The sequence below is a fragment of the Pseudochaenichthys georgianus genome, chromosome 11 (genome assembly GCF_902827115.2).
Source record: "Pseudochaenichthys georgianus chromosome 11, fPseGeo1.2, whole genome shotgun sequence".
NCBI lineage: Eukaryota > Metazoa > Chordata > Actinopteri > Perciformes > Channichthyidae > Pseudochaenichthys > Pseudochaenichthys georgianus.
Window position 1 is genome coordinate 19,533,435 of NC_047513.1, and position 22,793 is coordinate 19,556,227.

The 22,793-nt window shown below is 39.8% G+C and overlaps 2 protein-coding genes across 4 annotated transcripts; one reads left to right on the forward strand and one right to left on the reverse strand.

Moving 5' to 3' along the window:
- Nucleotides 1-4,241: 4,241 nt before the first annotated feature.
- On the reverse strand, nucleotides 4,242-18,214 carry pip4p2 (phosphatidylinositol-4,5-bisphosphate 4-phosphatase 2). Of its 2 annotated transcripts, none has more exons than XM_034094612.2 (7): nucleotides 17,546-18,214; nucleotides 11,994-12,142; nucleotides 10,869-10,975; nucleotides 10,529-10,649; nucleotides 9,670-9,722; nucleotides 7,368-7,458; nucleotides 4,242-6,587 (listed from the first exon to the last, which is right to left on the reverse strand). In XM_034094612.2, the coding sequence occupies exons 1-7, from the start codon at nucleotides 17,649-17,651 to the stop codon at nucleotides 6,444-6,446; spliced, it is 771 nt and encodes a 256-aa protein (XP_033950503.1). In that variant the 5' UTR covers nucleotides 17,652-18,214; the 3' UTR covers nucleotides 4,242-6,443. The 2 variants fall into 2 exon arrangements, with proteins under 2 accessions (XP_033950503.1, XP_033950504.1); XM_034094613.2 differs by having other exon boundaries at nucleotides 11,994-12,118; nucleotides 17,546-18,098.
- Nucleotides 18,215-19,503: 1,289 nt separating this feature from the next.
- On the forward strand, nucleotides 19,504-22,763 carry LOC117455515 (uncharacterized). Of its 2 annotated transcripts, XM_034095044.2 has the most exons (4): nucleotides 19,504-19,797; nucleotides 19,932-19,991; nucleotides 20,805-21,351; nucleotides 22,284-22,763. In XM_034095044.2, the coding sequence occupies exons 3-4, from the start codon at nucleotides 20,816-20,818 to the stop codon at nucleotides 22,423-22,425; spliced, it is 678 nt and encodes a 225-aa protein (XP_033950935.1). In that variant the 5' UTR covers nucleotides 19,504-19,797; nucleotides 19,932-19,991; nucleotides 20,805-20,815; the 3' UTR covers nucleotides 22,426-22,763. The 2 variants fall into 2 exon arrangements, with proteins under 2 accessions (XP_033950935.1, XP_033950934.1); XM_034095043.2 differs by having other exon boundaries at nucleotides 19,504-19,991.
- Nucleotides 22,764-22,793: the final 30 nt, after the last annotated feature.

Genomic DNA, 22,793 nt, shown 5'->3' on the forward strand with positions numbered 1-22,793 from the left:
TGTGTGTGTGTGTGTGTGTGTGTGTGTGTGTGTGTGTGTGTGTGTGTGTGTGTGTGTGTGTGTGTGTGTGTGTGTGTGTGTGTGTGTGTGTGTGTGTGTGTGTGTGTGTGTGTGTGTGTGTGTGTGTGTGTGTGTGTGTGTGTGTGTTCTAGCATTACTATACTTGTGGGGACCTACATCTGTTTACATAGTCACGTGTGGGGACTGGCTTCCCTTATAGGGACAAAATGGAGGTCCCCATGAGGGGAATCATTAATTTTAGGGTGAAGACTTGGTTAGGATTAGGGTTAGGGTAAGGTTAAGGGTAAGGGTAAGGGTTAGGCATGTGTTGGTTATGGTTAAGGTTAGGATAAGTCTCCAGGAAATGCATGTAAGTCAATGTAATGTCCCCTGAAGTGATGTATGCATGGTGTGTGTGTGTGTGTGTGTGTGTGTGTGTGTGTGTGTGTGTGTGTGTGTGTGTGTGTGTGTGTGTGTGTGTGTGTGTGTGTGTGTGTGTGTGTGTGTGTGTGTGTGTGTGTGTGTGTGTGTGTGTGTGTGTGTGTGTGTGTGTGTGTGTGTGCGCGCGCGCGCGCGCGCGCGTGAGTGTGAGTGAGAGAGGGAGAGAGGTAATTAATTGTATCATTTGTAGGAGCTCATTAAAACATGTTTCTGTTGTGTCTGTAATCAATGTGTCAAACGAGATAAAAATCCCTTGGTCATAAATAAAGAAGATATTTTGTTGTGTATCACGTTTGTTTGTCTGCTAACACGATATCTAGAAAAAAAACATTGCAACTGTTTGGATTTTATGTTAATCAAAAGCGAAATGTAAAGCCAGGGATATTTAATTACTAATCCAAACAGTAAAATATATAATTATATGTTATACAAATAGACTTAAAAACAGTGAATAATTGCACTGTTCTAAACATTAAGACACAGTATAAATCAATAGCGAAGGATAGAAATAAGGAGGAGGAATTATCGAAGAGCCTTTCATGAATGTTAGCCGTTAAAGAATTCCCCAGGAAGGAACCTGAAATCAAAGTGTCTGGAAAAATGTATTTCAATGTATCAACAGGTTGACAATATGTCCTTGTTGGTCTGCTCCTTTGTGCCTCCTGATATCTTCAGTATGGATAAAGACCATGGCACACACGCTTAAAGCCTCACTGCTTTATCTAATGTTTGCTAATGTCACCACCATGTGGACAGACAGCAGTACTGCAGCTGTAATGCTGCTGTGAATGGTGGTGGCTCTTTAATTGAGCAGGAATTATGACAGATATTAAGTTTGACTAAATGTTTTCAAAACCATGTTTGTCAATATACTTCATTTTATTATAAACACGGTAATTACATAAAATCTGAAAATATCTTAGACACCAGCTAGATGCTTTAACCACACAGGTGTTATCGATTATCAGGTTGATGAGAGATCAGGACAGATTGAAGTACAGCTCCTGATTACACACACTATAGATTAATGAAAGGACGTGGTTCCACACAGGTTCCACAATCATTCAAAGTAGCAGTGATAAAACCGCTTCTTAAAAAGCACAACCTCGATCCAGAGGTTTTAGCCAACTATAGACCTATTTCTAATCTTCCGTTCCTCTCAAAAATTCTTGAGAAAGCGGTCGCAAAACAGTTGTGTGATTACTTAAAAAACAATGATTTATTTGAAGATTTTCAGTCTGGCTTTAGAACACATCATAGCACAGAGACAGCTCTGGTTAAAGTCACAAATGATATTCTAATAGCCTCAGACAAGGGACTTGTCTCTATTCTTGTTTTACTCGATCTTAGTGCTGCATTTGATACTATCGACCATGATATCCTATTGCAAAGACTAGAGCACTTAGTTGGCATACAGGGAACTGCTTTAGGCTGGTTTAGGTCCTATCTATCTGAACGCTCTCAGTTTGTACGTGTTAACGATGAATCTTCCACGCAAACCAAAGTTAGCCATGGAGTGCCACAGGGCTCAGTGCTCGGACCTATTTTGTTCACATTATATATGCTTCCGTTAGGCAATATTATAAGGAATCATTCTGTAAACTTTCATTGTTATGCGGATGATACTCAACTATATTTATCAATCAAGCCTGATGAAATTAATCATCTAAATAAAATTCAAGACTGCCTTAAGGACTTAAAAACGTGGATGACCTTAAACTTTTTGATGTTAAACACGACCAAAACTGAAGTTATTGTACTTGGCCCGAAGAATCTACGAAACAAATTATCTAAAGACATACTAACTATGGATGGCATTAATTTGGCCTCCAGTGAGACTGTAAGGAATCTTGGTGTTATATTTGATCAGGATTTATCCTTTAACGCCCACATAAAATCAATTTCAAGGACCGCCTACTTCCATCTACGTAACATTGCAAAAATCAGGCATATCTTGCCTCAAAACGATGCAGAGAAACTAGTCCATGCATTTGTTACTTCTAGGCTGGATTATTGTAACTCTTTATTATCAGGGAGTACTAAGAAGTCAATCAAGTCGCTTCAGCTGATTCAAAATGCTGCGGCTCGTGTACTAACCAGAGTTAGGAAAAGGGACCACATTACTCCTGTTCTGGCTGCCTTACACTGGCTCCCTATAGAACACAGGATAGAATTTAAAATTCTTCTTCTCGCCTACAAAGCCCTTAATGGGCAGGCGCCATCTTACCTTAAAGAACTCATTATACCCTACTGTCCTACTAGGGCATTGCGTTCCAAGAATGCAGGGTTGTTGGTTGTTCCTAGAATCTTTAAAAGTACAATGGGAGCCAGAGCCTTTTCTTATCAAGCTCCACATTTGTGGAATCAGCTTCCAGTTTGTGTTCGGGCGGCAGACACCCTATCCGTTTTTAAGAGTGCGCTTAAGACCTTCCTTTTTGATAAAGCTTATAGTTAGGGCTGATTAGATTCAGCCCCTAGTTTTGCTGATATAGGCTTAGTTTGTCGGGGGACATCTTACTTCTTCCTTCTCTCTGTCTATACCCGTGTACACTCATGTTCCGATTAACCCAGCTTCCCCAAATGTCTTTCTTTTTGGTGTCTATATACGCTGGGATCCGGAGTCATGGATGATCCTGCGGTCCTGTGTCCTGGATCGCGAGCGCTGGATCTTGAGTCGTGGCTGTGGTCCTGGATCATAGGTCCTGGATGGATATCCTCGTGGATTCATCTTCCTATTATACACACATGCATTTCCAAACATTTGGACTACCTATGTTGCAAATGTATTATCTTTTCAATTTACACACGGCATCTATTGCACGTCTGTCCGTCCTGGGAGAGGGATCCCTCCTCTGTTGCTCTCCCTGAGGTTTCTCCCATTTTTCCCTTTAAACTGGGTTTTCTTTGGAAGTTTTTCCTTGTACGATGTGAGGGTCTAAGGACAGAGGGTGTCGTATTGTCATACTGATATTCTGTACACACTGTGAAGACCACTGAGACAAATGTAACATTTGTGATATTGGGCTATATAAATAAACATTGATTGATTGATTGATTGATTGATTGATTGATTGATTGATTGATTGAAAGGGTGAGTTGTGCCACTCGATCAGATACAGTCAGTAATTGCCCAGATAGTCCAAAGAAGAACTCTCATTAGGCAACATAGGTGAAACCCCCTGTGTGTGTGAGCTACGGATGCTCAACCAGTTGACTGGTTACTGAAGTTATTATCAGAAAACGAAGCACCTGTTTACGGTCTCAGTCTGTGTAACTGATGGTTATTACTCCTATAGGGCCTGCGATTAAAAAAAAAAGGAAATGGATGGGAATACTTGTATCATGTGAGACACTGTCATCTTCACTAAGACTATGTATACTCTATTGCCTTCTAACATATTTAAACAGAAATTAATTATTTACAGTTAAAAATTGGTTTCTCATTTTTTTGATCAACGTTGTTCAAAAAAATGAGTACAAAGAAGCAGGAGTCAGATTACAGATCATTTAAAATCCCAAGAGGGAAGTGTTTAGATAGAAAGATGGTTTCGACTATATTAATGAATCCCATTTGATTGAGATCATTTTAACCTGGAAAATGGTTTTAACGGTCAGGCAAATCTAATGTAAAGTAAGAGTAAAGAAGTACAACAAATATACCTGAATTGTAATTGAAAACACTTTTGTAAATGACAAGTTTGTAAAAGTGACTTCATCCAATGTGTTTGAACCTTGTGGGTCTTTGGAGGGACTTTAAATTACCAAAGAATCAGAGCCAATGATCACACAGAACAATACAGGCAGTTTTTGCATTTTATTGATAAATTATCATTTTTAAAAAGACCCAAGAGCCATCGTCTCCTTTCACCTTTCACTACAGTTTACCAAGTACTCAATTTGAACTATATACAAAGACATGTTTTAAACATTTTTGTTCTGCTTCATCATCATATCATCATCATCATCATCATCACATTCAAAACAAGGTTAGAAATCTGAGCAGTGCCCACTGGTCAAGGTCGAGAGACAGGATGCTGAGTTAGCCTAAAGTGATGCCAGCCAGCACAGAGGTCAGAGAGCGGCGATTATAAAGCGCAGGGAGGAAGAGGGAGGAAGAGGAGGGTTTACATTCTAACTCACAGGCAGACAGAGCAAAGACATCCTACGCTTCAGCTACTTCTCCGGGAACTGAAAAACAAATCAATGACGGAGCATTAACAAGTCAACATGCAAACATGAGTCTCCATTTATGGGATCATTTTTCATTATCGAGAAGGCAACGAAAGTGCAATGAAGTACACCGAACTCCAATAAAAGGGTTATTGCCAAGTCAGTTAAAAGCTGCATGGACGGAAAATTAACACTTTGATATAAAAAAACAACCTCCTGTTGATCTGTTGCTCTTCTTGACCAATACTGGGCAGCACATAGATTTTTAAGGATTTCATATTAAAATTAGGGCTGTCAAACGATTAAAAATTGTAATCAGATTAATCACAGCTTAAAAATTAATTAATCATGATTAATCACCATTCGAACTATGTCCAAAATATGCCATTTATTTATGTTTATTGTTGTGGGAATGGAAAGATAAATGAAAGAAGGCGGATATATCCATTTAACATACAGTATCTATGTTTATTATAACATTTTTCTGCATGTGAAAATGAAAGACAACCCACACACCTATCAATCATCAAACCGTGGGGTCTTAATTCATTACGTGTTGATTTCTATCAACGGGGGAGTACTTCAGGAAAGTCGACAGAGGGGGGGGGGGGGCGCGTGAACGTTGTGATCAGCTGTTTTAGCGCAGTTCTCCAGTGAAGGGGGGAGTCTCCCTCCGCAGCCGGTTGGCGTAGTTTTGGCACAGTTCCGTTGTACAGACCGACGTTAACAGCAGCCCTGTCTGTGCACACGGAGACCGACTGTGTCGTCCGGTGATCTAACCGCCTTCTGGAAAAGCTTCACAAGTACGTCGGTACGCAAATGCGCTTTGTGACACAAGTGACGGTACGCATTTCAGATTACGCACATAACCTGCGTACCAGTTATGTGCACCCCTGTACCAGAGCCTTATTATTACTATTATATGGCTCTGCCCTGAACTACAGCAAAAGTATTCTCCGTCGGGACTTCCTGCAACAACAACTTTATTTTGCTTACTTTAACATCATTTTTCATGGTGGGGCTAAGCCATTTCTTGGTATGGGTGTAGCCTACCCCAGCCATACCCTGGCGCTGCCACTGGTGGCACGTATGGGGCGGGCCATTCTGCACATGCGTTAAATGCGTTAAATATTTTAACGCAATTAATTCAAAAAATTAATTACCGCCGTTAACGCGATAATTTTGACAGCACTAATTAAAATTGATCATTTTGTCAGGGTTAAAATCATAGAGCAATCCTATGTCAGTGTACACAAGCTAGGTAAATGGTTACAGGACAGTATGAGTATGCAGCTTTCTGTAGATGGAGTTATGAACTAGCAGCAAAACAACACGTACAATTGCATATAATCGTAGTGCAATGGGCAAACTGTTCTTAGGAGGTTGGCTTATTTTGGTCTGGTCAGTAACAAAATAAAACCAGGGCTGAAAAAGAAAACGGAAGAAGAAAACGGTCCAGAAAGACCAAATCCAACCAGTTTGCTAAACAATCATTTCCAAATAAAATGTTTGGCATTCATCAGGAAAAAGTTTCTTTTTTGTTCATGATTGTGGATTTTCGCAAAAAACCTGGGCAGGATTTGAGCCTTTTGGACGAGTAGGAGAACATACGTTTTGTCCGTTCATCGAGTCCAAACTCTCTAAAACATCCCAGACCCCAACAGACGGAAACACATCTCCAATACCATACACATCTTCAAACACACAGTACCATCTACACACTTCTGTCCAGACGCTCTGCAGACATCATCCCCCGCTGAACATGACCGGTTAGAAATCTGAACAACATGAACAAAAATAAAAGTGGGATTTGTTCTTCCAGCCGTGCCGCTCTAGGCAAAGCTGTTCTCAGGGTAGCTGACTTTGATGGCGCCCCAGTAGCAGGCTCGTATCAGACAGATGAGACCCAGCAGGTAGGCGAAGGCCCAGGACACGTAGGTGGCATTGTAGCGGCTCGCAAAGTCCCGAGTACCAACCTGTTAGTGAAGAGGAGGAGAAGAAAGAGGGATTGTTACAGTCAAACCTCAGTCTCTTATATTTGATTAAATTGCACATCCTACAAAACAACAAATTCAAAGAGAAGTGCACTGGTTAAAGCAGGATAATGTATAATATCAAAAAGAGGTGTGTTTTAGTCAAAGGGTCACAAGATAGGAAGCTATTGACAATTGAATCTTCAATTGTAAACTGCTGAATCTTCATATAAATATTCATATCAAATAGCACGTTCAGTTATAAAGAGGTGTGTCGTATTTGTTAAGTCTAGTTATACAATTTCGCATTGTTGTAAAGTAATTATGTCAGATGATATGGAAGCTATTGAATAAAAACAGTTCTAAAAACAGTTCCTATTATCAAATATTCATTTGAAAAAGAAGATAGACAAAAAATCCAATAAAGAGAGGTGTGTCCCACTTGTCCAATGCTGTTATACAATGATGCATATGATATGGAATCATTAGGTCACATGATATGGAAGCTATTGTAGAAATCCAAGATGTTCAAATAAAATAGAATATAATCCTAAAATCCAATTAATATGTGTCAACAGTAGTAAATTAATTTGGTGAATGAATTGGACACATGATATGGAAACTGTAAAGAAATTAGACTTGTTGTGTTGCTCCTTTGTTTGTAACTATCCTGCCTGTTTGATATTTCCTGCTGAATGCCTTCATCGCAAAACACCACATGCTGTTTATGAATCTTAACTTGTGCTATTCAAACAGCACAAACTAGACAAAGGCAGCACTTACCGTTAAACCCACTCCGATGAAAATGCAGATCATTCCTACAGTTATATAAGCACAACAACGCCTCCTAGGGAGTGCACTGCCAACAGAGGATCTGCAGGGAGACATTGAGGGGGAGAAAAATGGTCAGTGTGTCGTCAGAGGGCAGAAAGAAATTCTGAATATATTTTATACAGTTTTATGTTGTGTATGTTCCTCTGAGAAACAACATGGGGATGGCTTTACAGAACATTGGTAACATTTCAGGTACAGTTTAAGTTCTTAGCATTATTCTATCAAATTTCGCAGTGAAAAAAATATGTCTTTCTTGTTGCAGCTTACACATGAGAGCGCTGGAGTCCGGTCACATGTCAGCTCTCAACATCCTGACTCCATAAAACCACATGAACAAATCAAGCACCAGGCTGGCATCAGTTATTTTTTTAATTTTGCTTCAACATTTCTTTACTTTCCTCCCCCTCTCTGCTCTCACATGCCTCTCATGTGAGGGGACTCAAGCATTCTTCAGGAATAGTTGGTGTTCAGATGGCTTAAGGGGGAGCCTGATCACCTGATTTCTACTACTCCTTCTTTAAACGTGAAAACAGTCTTTTTACTCTTTGATCGACTCACTGTTTACAACTGTGCTGCCTGACCATCTCATTTATTTGAGCTGTGGAGCAAACCATTTTTCAAAGAAGGTTTTAAAATATAAGCTATGAAATTGCACTTATATACACTTAATCAGACGATCTAATTTTATCAAAAGTTCATCACTCTGTGGTTTGGGGAGTTCCTTATAAGCATTAAAGCTACATCTTCACATGACTCATGACTTCTTCTGTTACAATGCAGTAAAGGAGATTGAAGGGAAAGAGTAAGAGAAAATACAGGAGAAAGAGATAGATAGAGAGCAAAGAAAATGGAAACAGACACTGAGGCGAACAATAGAAATGGAAACCCAAAAATGATTGCTGAAGAAAGACATACTGTTAAGGTCTCTAAAATACCACAGATGGAAATTAGCTATTAGCTATAATCTGGCATATTGCATCTCTTCTCTTTGCTGCGATTAATGTTTTTGTATGCATGGTCCTTCTATAAATAAATAAATAAAAAATAAATAAATTAAAAAAATAATAATAATTAAAATGATTATAGGTGGAATACAACGTCTATTGACTGTTTAATCGCTCATCAAAGTTGATTTAATAAAATACACCTCATCAATACTGATGACTTTTAACTGCTGGACTGAGTGGTGTTTCCGGTAAGGGGCCACTGGGAGAGGACACAGAAACTTCTGGTTTATGTTGAAGTCTCTCTGACAATTGCTGCTTCCTCACAGCAGCAATATATTTAACGACTTTTGAATTTGCACGTGCATAACACAAGTAACTCATACTACGGAGATAAAGATAGGAATGTATGAACAGAGAAAAAGACCGGAGAGATATTGTCAAAATCTAAAATAAAACTCTAGGAAAGATGGCAAAAGAGCATAAAAGAGGAACAGAAAAAGAGATGGAGAACTAAGACACAGAGATAGAGGAAATACTGCAGCTTATTTGTTTTCTCAGCCAGTCCATATCCTCACTTTCAGACACACCTGTTGACTCCCGTCTCCCACCGCCTTGTTACTCTGTGACCCTCCCCCCCATCACCATTACATAAGGGCCAGACTCTAAATCTTGTCACACGTCTGGATTAGCCTCCATCACCTCCCCTCTCCTTCCAACAACTACAATTCAAGACCTATAAAGCTTGGCTTCCATAAAGTGAGAGCCTGGATACGTCGCCAGCAATTAGGGTTGAAAGTTAAATGCATTTAAATCCAAGTTGTATCATACTAAAACACAAACATACACAACAGATGCATTTTGCGCATACGTGTAATGTTGCATTTGGATCCCATTTTCTTCAAAGAATTTAAACCAACATTAGAATTTAACCATTTTAAAAACCATTTACTGTTTGAGAGAATATCCGATTTGATTTTCAAGCCATTGGCTTCCATTAATTTGTGTAAAATATCATAACTAAAATGCATATTCTTGACACTTCTTTCAACTCCACAGTGATCATCTAAGTCTGCTTTTACATTTGTTAAAAAGGTACATTCTAACTATGACACAAACTATTTAAGTCAGTCTTTAACTGACAATAAACTAACATTTTTCAAATCTGCTACAGTAAATGACTCATGATATCAATAAATGAAACCAAAACCACCTATTTCCAACAGGAAATAATCGTTCAAAAAGTAAAACAATTTCTGTGATAATAATTTCATCCTTTGAGTGAAATAAAGGTTTGATCGACTCACATTTTTTTGCAGTGGGGACACTTGGCTAGCGTGTTAAACCGAAGCTCCATCCACTGTGAGGAAACAGAAGAAAAAGCATTACAGGAGCATCCAAACAGGCACAGAAGAACACAGAAATGCAAAGACACTATAATCCGACTCTACTTTTAGAAGAATCAACACAAGACCTACTGTGAATGATTTTACATGATCAGTTAGGATGGTTTGCAACTTTATAAATCTTTTTAAGAGAAAATATCAGCAGGTTGACTAAATTATCATCTATAATTATTATAATATTATATTAGTTGTCTCAACTATTAGAGTTTTGATGTAAAGAAGTAGTATTAGGGAAATGTTCATCCCATCACAGATCAGCATCATTTAAGATCCTAGTATTGACACAAGTATAACATGTGACTTTTGACATCTGGCTTCAGAGGAGGAATAAACAATTCAATAGAAATTCAGGATAAATTATGTTGATTTAATCCAATTCTGTGACCGTAAACTCAAATTCAACTGTTCAATTTCTTTAAAGCCAGATGTTCATAAGTCTTATTACATCGGTGTAAACCGGCTGCTGATTGAACTGGAGCAGGTTAGGCTGTTGTTAATATGTCCTCCAGTATGACCAGCTTTCTCAACCTGTTGTTGTACTGGAGGAGAGCCGTCGCTGGGGAGGCTAGACATTGGCTGGGAGGTGGCGGCGTCCTCACTGCCCTACAGACGCCACAACACACGTTAAGAGAATCCCCTATTCCCATCCCCAAATACTGAATACACTGTGGTTTGGCTTTGAAGATTAAACAACGATGAAGTGACACTATTCCACCAGAACAAAACTGTGATTGATTAGATTGTGTTGGTGGGTACGTACAAGAAAGGTGTGGCCACAGTGACCGCAGATCACCCTCATCCCCTCGGGCTGGACGGGCAGCGCCGGCTGGGCGGGCTGCTCCTCCGGGATGACCATCGGGCTCAGGTTGATGATGCGTCTGCTGTCGGAGGAACAGGGGGAAAGACAGGCTTGTGATTACAACCAATCCAAAAGGGATTTTGAATGCCATTTTTGTCTAAATGCTCTTAATGTCTGTTGTAAAGCTCTTTGGATTACCGTGTCTTGATTTGCCTTTATTAAACTTAAAACGTACCCGGGGCCAACACTGTCTCCGAACATCATATTTAGCTTTGACTGAAGTTGACTGAATGCTGCCTACCAGTTTGGTCGAGGACATCCTATCCTCCTGGATGTGTCTTTACAGATGAGCAGGCAGTTACAGGGACACCTCACATATTTCTTCCCTGTTGGGGGGTTCTTGATGGGCTGAAAGGAAAAGTATCAAAATCAGTTTAGTATAAAACACAAAAACAAAGCAATAAAACACTGATGTGAAAACAAAAGAGACCCTCAAAGTTGTACATTTCTGCAAAATCAATAGCTTTGCTTTCAACCTATCAATTCTATAGGTTTGCCCGTTGTGTTCAAATGTCAATATGATCCCGTAAGACATGCTGTATATCAGTGTTTTTTCTAAAACCTCTGTATTCAATTTTCTGTTGTGTTTGTGTTCGCATACTCTACATTGTGCTGTCCAATGGCACAAAGTGTTACTTGTGTTACGATAATAAAGTTTACTCATGTATCAGAACCAGGGATTTTCATGTGAAAAAAGGAAAAAACATACCTAAACGAATTAGCATACTGCATGCACACATTTAGCCGGATTTAAATGAGGGTTATAAAAAAAGGCTTACAAAATAAATGCATCTTCAGCTTTAGATTTATTTCTGCAGTGTGTGGTGAACCTGAGCTGAAGTGAATGAAGCCAATCAGTATTTATTGTGTACTGTTTTATTCCAGGGAAATATAATACCATACGGGTGGGTTGATGTATAAGCACCACAAATATCAGCCAGTGGAAATGTGGTAGTGATGACAGCCGTTCATCCTCCTCTCTGCCTCCACTGACAGCTCCATTAAAGCTCTCAGCCAGACTCATCCAAGTCAAATGTTGCACCCATCACTGCACTGACTGATCGATGTGAAGATGTCTACATCAACATCAGTAAGCAGGACATTGTCAAGATCAGAAAAGGGCATCCTAGGCAAATTGTTTATTTTTTAATATATGTAATTGTCACGCAAAATGATGCTTTGAGTGATTCCATTTCAAAAGAGATAAACAGTAAATGGATTGTAATGGGGAGGAGAGGAGAGCAGCGATAAACAGCTCAAATAAAACTGAAGACTTAATGTCTTTATTCGACCTGACAGATGAACTGTAACGACTCAACACCAACAATCATTAAAGCTGTCACCGCGCTCAATGGCCTCCACTTACTGTAGCTTCATTGCAGACCGTGCACTTGACCACGTGCTGATGCAGCTTCCCATCCAGGTTGATGAGGGACTGGCAGATGCGGCAGTTGATGACGGGAACACCGCCGGCGTCCGGGCTGGCGATGGCTGTGTAGGGAGGAGGTAGTTCGGCTTTGAGAAGAGGAGGAGAAGGGCAAAGCACACAACACACGGCCAGCTGTTAGTCGCATGCATCGATACAACTTATCGCTGGAGGTTAGATTTACACAATGACTTCAAAATGTGGCATAGGTTGATAAAGGACACAAGATGCAAATTAAAGCTGTGCGAAGATCTAGAAATTCGCTCTTCAGATTTTGGTAACTGCCACTAGAATAAACCTTCAAACTCAACACATGTGATACTGTATATTGTGGACCAGGATCATTAGGATTTCAGACATTACATGAGACATGACATTAGACTTTACAATGTGTAGAATCAGTAATAATCGGAAATAAACGGCCCATGGAGTATGTTGATAACACACAACTAAATCTTATTTCTAATGACAGTTTGTCTAACAAACCAAAAAACAAAGTTATAATCTTAGTGAGAGACTCTCTGATCTCATACAAGACAACACAAGACTCTCCAAAAGTCCAAAATCTTTGCATGTGTGTAAAAACATTTTATATAACAATAATAATACATTTTATTTCTATAGCGCTTTTCTTGAACCAAAAGACGCTTAGAGCTGGACCATTAATCAATTAGAAGATCAAAAGAAAATGAACTATGTTTGAACATCTAAATTGATAGTTGAAATACCCTTAAAGGCCCCAGCTTCTAAAATATGTGATTTGCTTTTTTACTGTTCAGAATAACAGATTTGGATATTATCTTTAGCTAATTTCATAATAAGCTAATCATTTATATTACATTATAAATTGAAAATACAAACATCTTTTGCCTCCCAAAATAGCTTATAGGCTGTTGTCTATAAGTTAAAAATAATTGTTTAAAATGATTTGCCTCTCAATATCTACTATTCAACTATTAGTAACTATTAAACTAAGTGTATGGTAGGCAGCAGGGAACATGCTGTATGTAAACCCACGACGGGCTTGTTCGACGATGATTGCTCAACATGTAACTCTTCTCTTTGTCAAGGGCCGAGCATCACCCAGTATGTTTAAGAAAGTAACAATGGGCCCTTTTAGATAAAAAAGTTGTGGATGTAAAACTCACTCTCTACCAAGCTGCAGACAAAGTTACTATAACATTAAAGCTGGTCTTCTTATTGTGAGGCTGTGGCCTTTTGAGAATCATTGAAGCTGTTGTACATGACCATTTTAGTGATTTTTAAAGCAATACATCGTGCAATTTATATGGATGGGAATTAATACTTCATGTCCTAAAATGTAACATGTAAAGAAAAATGTTAAAATGTACCATCAGGCATATTTCATTGACATTGGGCCTTATAGGCTAGTAAATGGTGTTTTATCAGTTAAATTAAATGTCTCTGCTAATGAGGCTAACAAGCTCCTTACTGGTTTGGCTTAGAAAGAAAAGCCAGTGCTATGTTAGGTGTTTATGGTCCATTCGTGTAATCAACATGATTAAATGTCCAGACTTAAAAATGTTCTCCTACAGTCTGAAAGCACTACTGTGAACTAACAAATAACTAGAGTAGCACTGTTTAATCCCACATTAACCTTTTGTTGTTAGTCTGCATTCCACGTGTTTTTCTGGGTATTAATACACTAAATGCATAGTTTTGCACCAGTCAGTACCTTTACTACTACAGTAGTATTCAAGCTTACTTTACAATCTGCGTGATACTTAAAAATGTGTGTCTGCAGTTATTCAATCTACTTACATTTGTTGAATGTGTACCTAAAGTCCAGATTTACTGCACGGCTCTGGAGGTGATGGGATTATGATTATCTTTCACTTATCAACTCTCTTTCAAACAAAAATGTCAGAAAAATCACCAGATTAGAGCCTCGGATGCAAAAAGCTTTTGTTTTTCTTGTCTTTTATGAAAATTAATTGCTGAACACTTAAGGGTATTTAAATGTTTTTTCAGAAAATTACAACTTGCCAATCTTGGTTTAGTGTTTCTGTCATGTCTGCCATTTTATACACACAATTATTGAATTGATTAAAAAAATTATCAACAGTTTAATCAATAATGGAAATAATTATCGATATAGACATAGCCAAGTCTACCGACCAAACACAAAGGAGGCCTCTAATATAACCAATGACCTTCAATGAATGAGATAATGGGACAAGTCAACAGGTAAATGAGGTTGGCTGTGAGATTCAGAGACACTGAACAGTGGACACCACAGGGACAGATAGGACATCCCGTCTCCAATCGGGTAAACGTCACTAGAAATACAACCAAAGCCTGCCAAACACTGTCCACCGGCAGCACATAGTGATCCCTTTTCTCCCAAGCAGAGTTAATCCTAAACAACAGTGCACCGGAAGTGCAATGCAGACTGTACTCTCTTAGCATAAATAATTCTATAACATTATAAAATAAAATCCTAAACCTGGTTTTGAGCACATTCAGCACTTCTCTCTGCCTCACTCTGAGAAGAGGCCTGTCTCATTTCGCTTCTCTCCCCTTACTGTGAAGGCGTCCTAATGCATGTCTGAAACTGAATCTAGCAGCTATAGGTTTCACCGGCTGTCCTCAGAGCCAGAAGTAAGATGAGAAGGCGCTTCACTACTACCAGCAGCACAACAACATACAGCCACCAACACATCCTGCCAGCTGGTGCCATCACTGACACACGTGTTGTTCAAAGTGGAGAATCACTCCCTAAGAAGCCAGTGCGCAGACTCAAGCTGATGTGTTTTCTGTTTCTATATCTCTGTATGTTGCATATTCTTATTACACTTCGTACTGGGACATTTTTCAAAGCCCTTGGACAATGTGTGAGCACATTAATACACAAAAGTTCCACTAATAAGATTGCAGGGCTCATTTTATTACAGGAAGATTGTACATTAAGTATGGATCTTATCACCAAAGGAAAAAAAAAAAGTCGGCAATAAATCAGATACGATATCTTGCTTTTGTTCATGTGGCATGAAAAAAATCTCTTTAAGGTCAACGGATAAGGCTCTATATTGTTTTATACAAATCCCATAAAGTTTAAAACAAATAAGGAATGTGTCCTTCACAGTACTTTATGTCTCACTCAGCCCATCAGTTCCTACTAAAGACGTATATCACTGAGATTCCTTTAACAGCCCTGTAGTTTCTAGCAAATAGTTTTCAAACAGGAATAAATGTGTATTTGTTTGGGACTAGTTGCGGAATAATACATATAATATATACAGTATACAATATATATATATATATATATATATGTGTTATCATGCTGTAGATGACGCCATAAAACTTAATTGTATTCATAATAAGACCAATTTGTATTATGTTAACCTTTATACTGTTTTTTTCATGCATTATAATATATAGCAAACCCCTGACTGAAAAAAAAACAATGTAATAAAAGAAATAAGTCAGTAATGTGTGTCCAACAATGGAGCTATATGCCACAGAATAAGTAGGTTCTAGCTAAACAAACAAAACTCTTTGAAATCAATGAATTGTTGGTTTTGGTCCATTCACAGGATTTGTTGACAATAAAAATCTAAAATATCATTAGACTCATTCTTCACAGTTACACTGTATCCCCAGCACTTCACAATCTGTAGATAAATGTTGCTGATTGTTGACTCCACCTTAGAATAACTTTGCAAAAATACTTTGCTACCATCTCTGGTTTAAAACAATGGATCAAGTTTGTATTTTAACATATTTTGTCTATGTCAGAAAAGCATTTCCTTCGAGTGAAAGTTAAGATGAAGGATCCACTTAATACTGTCAATGCTACTGCCTTTTGTTGCACTACATTTAATCTGCCATTCAAACCAAAAAAAATGTCAAGCAGGAGGCAACTAATCAAGCTCAATGTCGATCTAACCATTCAGACGCAGCAAAGGTCATTGGTCTCTGGCCGCCTCTCACCTGCACCACCACCACACTGTGAGCAAAGCCAACTGTGGATCTCCGATACAGCTACTAACCACTGATGGTGGACAACTGTTCATCAGGTAAAGGCCTTGTACTTCTTCAGTGGAAGAATGTGAAGAAATTCAGGAAATCAATACAGCAGAGATTGCAGTCACTTTCATAAATATCACATTTTACTAACTCCTCATCACATCTTAAATGCACTGTGTTTCTTCGCATCTTATAAGCTTATTAGTCAAAGTAACATCTGAGTCATTGTTTCATTGACAAGCTCAGTTTTGGCTTCTTTGACTCTAATTAATCCAGTTTACAAATAGTCTAATAGAGGAATGTACTCCAGCAGACCCAGTGAAAACAGAATTAGCCATAAACAGGCGCTGAGTTCACCGGTTACAGTCCAGCATTAAAGTCTTTATGAATAATCCGGTGGTGAAATATGAATCTGCAAGATTAGGATGATCATTTTTCAACATCATTGTGTTTGCTTGATATAAGCGGATAGTCTTGAAATGTCCAGCAAAGAGTATTACACGTTCAATGAATCCATTCATTTGCAGCAAGAAAAACCATGTGTTGTGCCAAAGCAAAGAAATTATGTTTGTTCACAGTGTCTGGAGGTGAATTTACGTAAAACAAAACATAATCCTTTGATATGCGAGTCGAATGTATTTATAAGAATTAGGGAACTTTTATCAAGAAAATCCTTCAGCAAAAATAAATAGCATGTCATCATGTATGTCTTATGTTTCAACCCTAACCCTTCAATTCAGAATCAGACTAAAATCAATTGAGAGCCCAGTGCTGACCAAGGCTTTCAAGACCAAGTGGACTGAAGATTGATGAGCTGTTACTCTCTTTCAGCCCTGCATGCATTATGGTGCTGTAACCTACATTCAGCTGTTTACTAAGCAAAAAGTGGACACTTTGTCGGTGTCCTGGTTGAACATGCACATGGTTTGTACTGTAGTCAAGATGCAATTTTAGAATCAAACAGACTTTCTCAGATCAAGGCAAATATTATTCGTTTACAATCCAGTCTCCATGCAAATGAGCAAACTGACAGCTAGATTTAACAAAATGACATTTAAATCATGCCGTGCAGTGGATGTTGTGCCTCCAAGAACGACACATCTGGGCATTTTGTTGATTTGCAACTGGGACAAAAGGCTGCTAGGCTGCATTCTGCAGTGGGTCATTCCTCCCCCCGTCCATCAACAACATAAAGCCCACATCCACTCAGAACTCACAGAGCCACATCATGACTCAGATTTTTTCGGTTAAGACCCAGAACGTTACAGGCCCCAGTGAATCGTGATGTGAGTATTTCTGCAGTAAAAACATAGCTTGCTGTTATTGTAGGCCCCTCTTCCCTAACCCACTGCTCCAGTTCTCACAGTGCTAGCTCCACCTTTTTCTCAGCTGTCGATGGAGTGCCCTTGCCTTGCATTGCACTGCTGCAGTTTTTATTTACGCAAACTCGATACGCCCAAATATGATTCAGCATTCACGCTGTGTACATGTCGTGTGTTTACCTCGGGGACTTGAATCCTGCAGGTACGGGGGAGCAATGGGGGTCGCGTTCTCGGAGTTGGGACCCGACAGCAGCGGAGATCGCTCGTCCATGCCGTCGGAGGCCATGATGTTAACCGAGAGAAATGACGGTGAGAGACGGCGGAAGACTGCACCGGGTCTGCACTCAAGTCGGTGAGCAGCCAGCGGCGGGTTGTTGCTGCCGAGTCGCTCCGGTCCAGCAGCCCGGTGACGGCAGCCTGGAGGAGGGAGGAGCCTCTCGGTGGTCCCCGCCCCTCACTGACATGACCCGGTGTATGGGCAGAGCTCCTAAACCCTGAACATGGATCTAACTACTAAACCCATCATGCACTGTGATGGAATTTTGTGAGAACATTATGTCCACGAATGTTATCAAATGTAACTGCATTATTGGCTGCATGTGCACATCATTATTTAGATTTTAGTCGATGTTTTCACTAATAACCATATAAAAGGTCATAAAAAAGATCAATTTCATGATGGAAGGACACAGCTGTATTAATCAATAAAGAAGCAATTATCGGTGTTGGCCACTAGATGTCACTGTAAGATCACTTATGTGCTGTCCATCAGTGTTTAGACCATAATGTATTATTTAGGCCAAACTTTATGACTGGTGATTCCTCAACACGAAGCCATGTTCACTTACCAGTTTGATAGGGTTACTTAGAAATGTAAATAGTTTATCTCACTTCAGCTATGTACTGTAGAAAACTGGATTTCCAATTAGACCATGACTCTGGCTAAAGGGCTACGTTGTAGCTCAAGAAAGATTGTGTTTGCTCAAAGACGCAGCAAATGTATAGGGAGGGATTAATATGACAACAAGGCCTGGAGGCATTTTGATTCCAATTTCTTAACTGGAAAAAATATGGATCAAGTTCATAAAAGACACTTCTCGAGCCTATTGACGCTCTTTCACCAGTTTGGAAAGTTCCTTTATGATAGCTGATTCTTGCATTCACTTATCTACAACATCTTTTGCTTGTCTTAGTTTCTAAATTATTAGTTTAAAAATTATGTTTTTTCTTTAACTCAAGGGGTCTTAAAATAGTTGTATGTGTTTTACAGCCTGTAAAGCCCTCTATGGAAAATATTTGAGTTGTGAAAATAAATAAAACTGACTTTACAAGACGATTAATGCATTTTCAATGGCATATTGCCAAAGCAATTACAAATTCACATTTGGCCTTTTTATGAGATCAGTCTAAGCTACTTGTACAGCTTTTATGTGATGTGTTTGTTAAGACCATTACATTGTGCCTGATGTCATGGTGGAGCCTGTTTTCCTTGTTTAGTATGGTTGATGTGTTACAGTTGATATCCTGATTAGTTGAGCAGTGTAATTGTTTAGAACACTTTATTTCACTTGAAATGTAATGAGTAACTGCCATTGTGACTAATTGTCTTGCTCTACATCTCACCATGAGCCACAAACAGGGATTTTCTTCATCTGAATGAACATATTAACCTTAACTTCTCTCTCTGTTTTCCACATGGTTTGAAAGTCATTAGCATCTGAAAACAACATGTGGCTGCAACAGAGCCCCAGTATCTGAACTCCTCTCAAATGATCTTTCCCCTCCTTATTAAGAGAAAAGAAAGCTCATGTTTTACAGTCTGTCCATGAAAGCAAGAACAACTTTTCAGATGTATGTAGTGTGCGCCACTGCGCCCTATTCCTCCCCTAACATTACACCACCCTCGAGAGTTTGTGCCAAAATACGTCTCCCATTCCTTGTTGCTTATGTCAGGGAGGTTGTAAACCTCGGGCTACATAAATCCGTTCCCTGGCCATTCAAAAGGATCTCTAAATAAACACAGATGTATTGAATTAATCTTTGGGACAAAACAAGTGTGGATACTTTTCAAAACCTCTGTGTCTCAAACAGCAGGATGACAAGATGTTTATGGGAATGACTGAAATGGTAACAAACTGTTTAAAGCCACAACCATTGTTGCATGGTGTTTAGTTTAGAGCATTTTGAGTTTGGGGCTGGCTGGTCCTGTTTAGGACATTGTAAAATGGCTCATAAATTCCAGGATCATCTCACCTCCTACATAGACTCACAGACTTGGAAGTTTTGAGGGGAACAATTGGCTGGAAATGAACCCTTTCACCGACAAAGTATTCAACATCCTGCATAGAAGCTTGATTTCATTTTATACATAAAATCCTTGAGCCAGGCCCAGCTGTTTGCACACATTCTCTGCAGACTGCAAGTGTATTGGGGTAAGTTTCCACCAATTACCCCACAGACTCTGACGGAAAATACTCTTGTGTCTGCCTTACCGGGCCAATAAATTGCGATTCACATCGCATGTAATAGGCTGCAGTCAACGACTCATTTTTTCCTACGACTTCAGTCACCGAACGAGAGTCGCAGCCCTCCACAGACTGCTTCTTCGCTGCGGTTTCTTTGCAAGGTAAGACATGTTACACACACTAGACATGAGTTGAATCGATGTAGAGATGTTGATGTGTGTGTGTATGAGTAAAAGGTGCTGGCTGCAGTCAACAAGATTTGTGGATTATCTTTGAATCTTTTTCTTTGCCTTCTTAACTTTTGTACTGATGGCGATGCATGAAGCTTCCAAACTGAGAGTAAGATTTCCGGATATAATTTTCAAACTTAGAAAAAGCCTTTATTTATGCTGCAGCCTTTTGGAGGTTGATACACAAACTGTACCGAACATCTATCTTGTTGGTGGATGAATGTGTGGTGGTAGCTCTCCAATGAACCTTCTTTTCTTTAATTGAAACGTAACACCTTTTATTTTGAAGGTTGAATCGCATTGTGCATGCATTGCATTGACACAGTTTCATACCAGGGAGAAGTCTCACTTTTAATCTTATCAGATGTTGTAATAACACGCTAACATGTCTGTCTTGAAATTGAATAGGATTGTGCATTTACTTTCATTTGTTAGATTCAGATCATTGAAAAAAAGAATGGAAAGGCAGTTAAATGCACAATTGCTTCCACCAGAGAGGAATACAGTTTTATTGTATAAGCTTCTGTCATGATCGCCTTTCACGTGTGTGTGTGTGTGTGTGTGTGTGTGTGTGTGTGTGTGTGTGTGTGTGTGTGTGTGTGTGTGTGTGTGTGTGTGTGTGCGTGCGTGCGTGCGTGCGTGCGTGCGTGCGTGCGTGCGTGCGTGTGTGTGTGTGTGTGTGTGTGTGTGTGTGTGTGTGTGTGTGTGTGTGTGTGTGTGTGTGTGTGTGTGTGTGTGTTTCAGTCAGTCTGGAGATGCTGCAGGGGGCTGTGTTTTGCTTGTCCTGCTCCCTCCTGCTGGGGGTCTGTTTCCCAGCAGAGGGTGCAGGGGCAGCTGGGCCTCTTCCAACGTTCTCCCCTGAAGAGTCCTCTGGCCAACCAGATCTTGATGATTTGGAGTGGGGCTCTGGATCATCACTTCTGCACCTACTCCACAGCTTCCCTGCCGATAGCCCCTTCATAACAGAGACCCCAGGAAAACCAGTGAACTGCACCCAGCGCTTCTTATTACCACCATCCTCTGCAATCTGCTGGGAGAACATCGTCGGGCCAAAGGAGTTTGCCAAGTCACGTCTGCTTGTTCTGCAGAACAGGGCCGCCCTGCAGGCTGTGGCCACCACCAGCGGGGTGGAGGAGGGAGGGATCTCCTACGAACACCAAGCCAGAGAGGAGGTCCAGGGGATCAACTCGGACCACCTGAGTGCTGTAGAAACCATGCAGACCATGGATAAGGTGTTTGTCTCTCTGCAGGAGACCAGGAAGGAGGGGAAGGAGCAGGGGGTCCTCACAAGGTGAGAAATAGACATTCATTTGATGGATTAATATGGCAGATATGTTTTAAATGACAGGGGAGGTATAAACAGATTAAGGGGAGGCTAATTGAAAAAAAGATCTTATTAGCGAAGATCACATATGAGCCGAAATGTATGTGATTAGTTTGAAGAGTTATGTTTCATGTTAGTTGTTTTTGGTGATGTTTTCTCAGAATCAGAAACGAATAAATGCCTGAGACCTAAACCTAGAGACCCTTTTCATGTATTTGTTGCAGGCTGAAGTTGTCAAACAGCAATATAAAGGTATCTTGTCTCAATTATTGGGGGTGTCTTTTTCCAAGCCTTGTCTGAGGGTAGCCTGCGGTCTCAGACTTTGGAAAACCCCTGAAAGTATTTGGGTGAGGAGGTTGAAGAGATGGGGATTATCTGACTAAATACCCCCTGATTTCTTAGTACTGTGGGTGGTCTGGCGTTCTGCTATTGCATATTTATATTTAAATACAAACATTAGACATAGTCCATCCAAACAGAGCTACAATCTCCACTGTGCAGAGACAAATTGATAACATGTTTGGAAGATACTCATGCAATGCCAGCTGCGGGATAATCCTAAATCATTGTTACACAGGAACATTGCAGTCAGGAACCCTGGATCCTTGTTAGTTGTTTTGCATAAATAAGTGCTTGCATGCCAAAGAAAGTGGAAACAGCATCCAGGCAAGCAGCTGAGACGTTGCTAGTGTTTTCCTAGTCATCTGTTGGGACATCTGGCTGAGACTCTGGCACTAAAACGGCTGTGAAGAATTCAGTGCCTTCTCTCTATTAGATGAGAGAAGACAAACTGATTGCTTGACGAGCTCTGAATATTGGTGGATAAAATGAATGCAAAACGGAGTGAATATGTGTCAAAATGTCCTAGACATTTACTTGTGGTTTGTCATCTCTTGCAGCATGAAGGAGCATCTTGCCAACACAAGGGACGCTATACATGGGAGAGAGCACACTGCAAACATCCTGGAGAATCACTTTTCTACTTTAGAGAACACTCTGCTTAACATGCAGTTTCGACTGAACAAGCTCATCCAACACTGACAAGGATTGGTTGCCTCTATTTATGTGTTCATGTATTGTTTAACAATGTAGCAAATGCATGCATCCCCAGGATCATTTTAGACTGTATGTGGACCAAATATGCACCTTATGTCATTAATACACTTAAAGGTAAAATCGGTATAAAGGAGACTAAACCTCACACCATCAGATATGAGGAACATGTAGCTGTTAAATAGTTTCCACGAGGAGATTTCATGGTCTTGCTAGCGTCTAGTAAAACGGTTAGTCTCTTGTGAGGATGTGTTGCTTGAGCACCTTGTTACAGACCTGTTTAAATCCTCATTCAACATTAATAAAAGCATTTTCATACCCTCCAAGGTTGTGGTGTAAATAGTAATACATGCAAT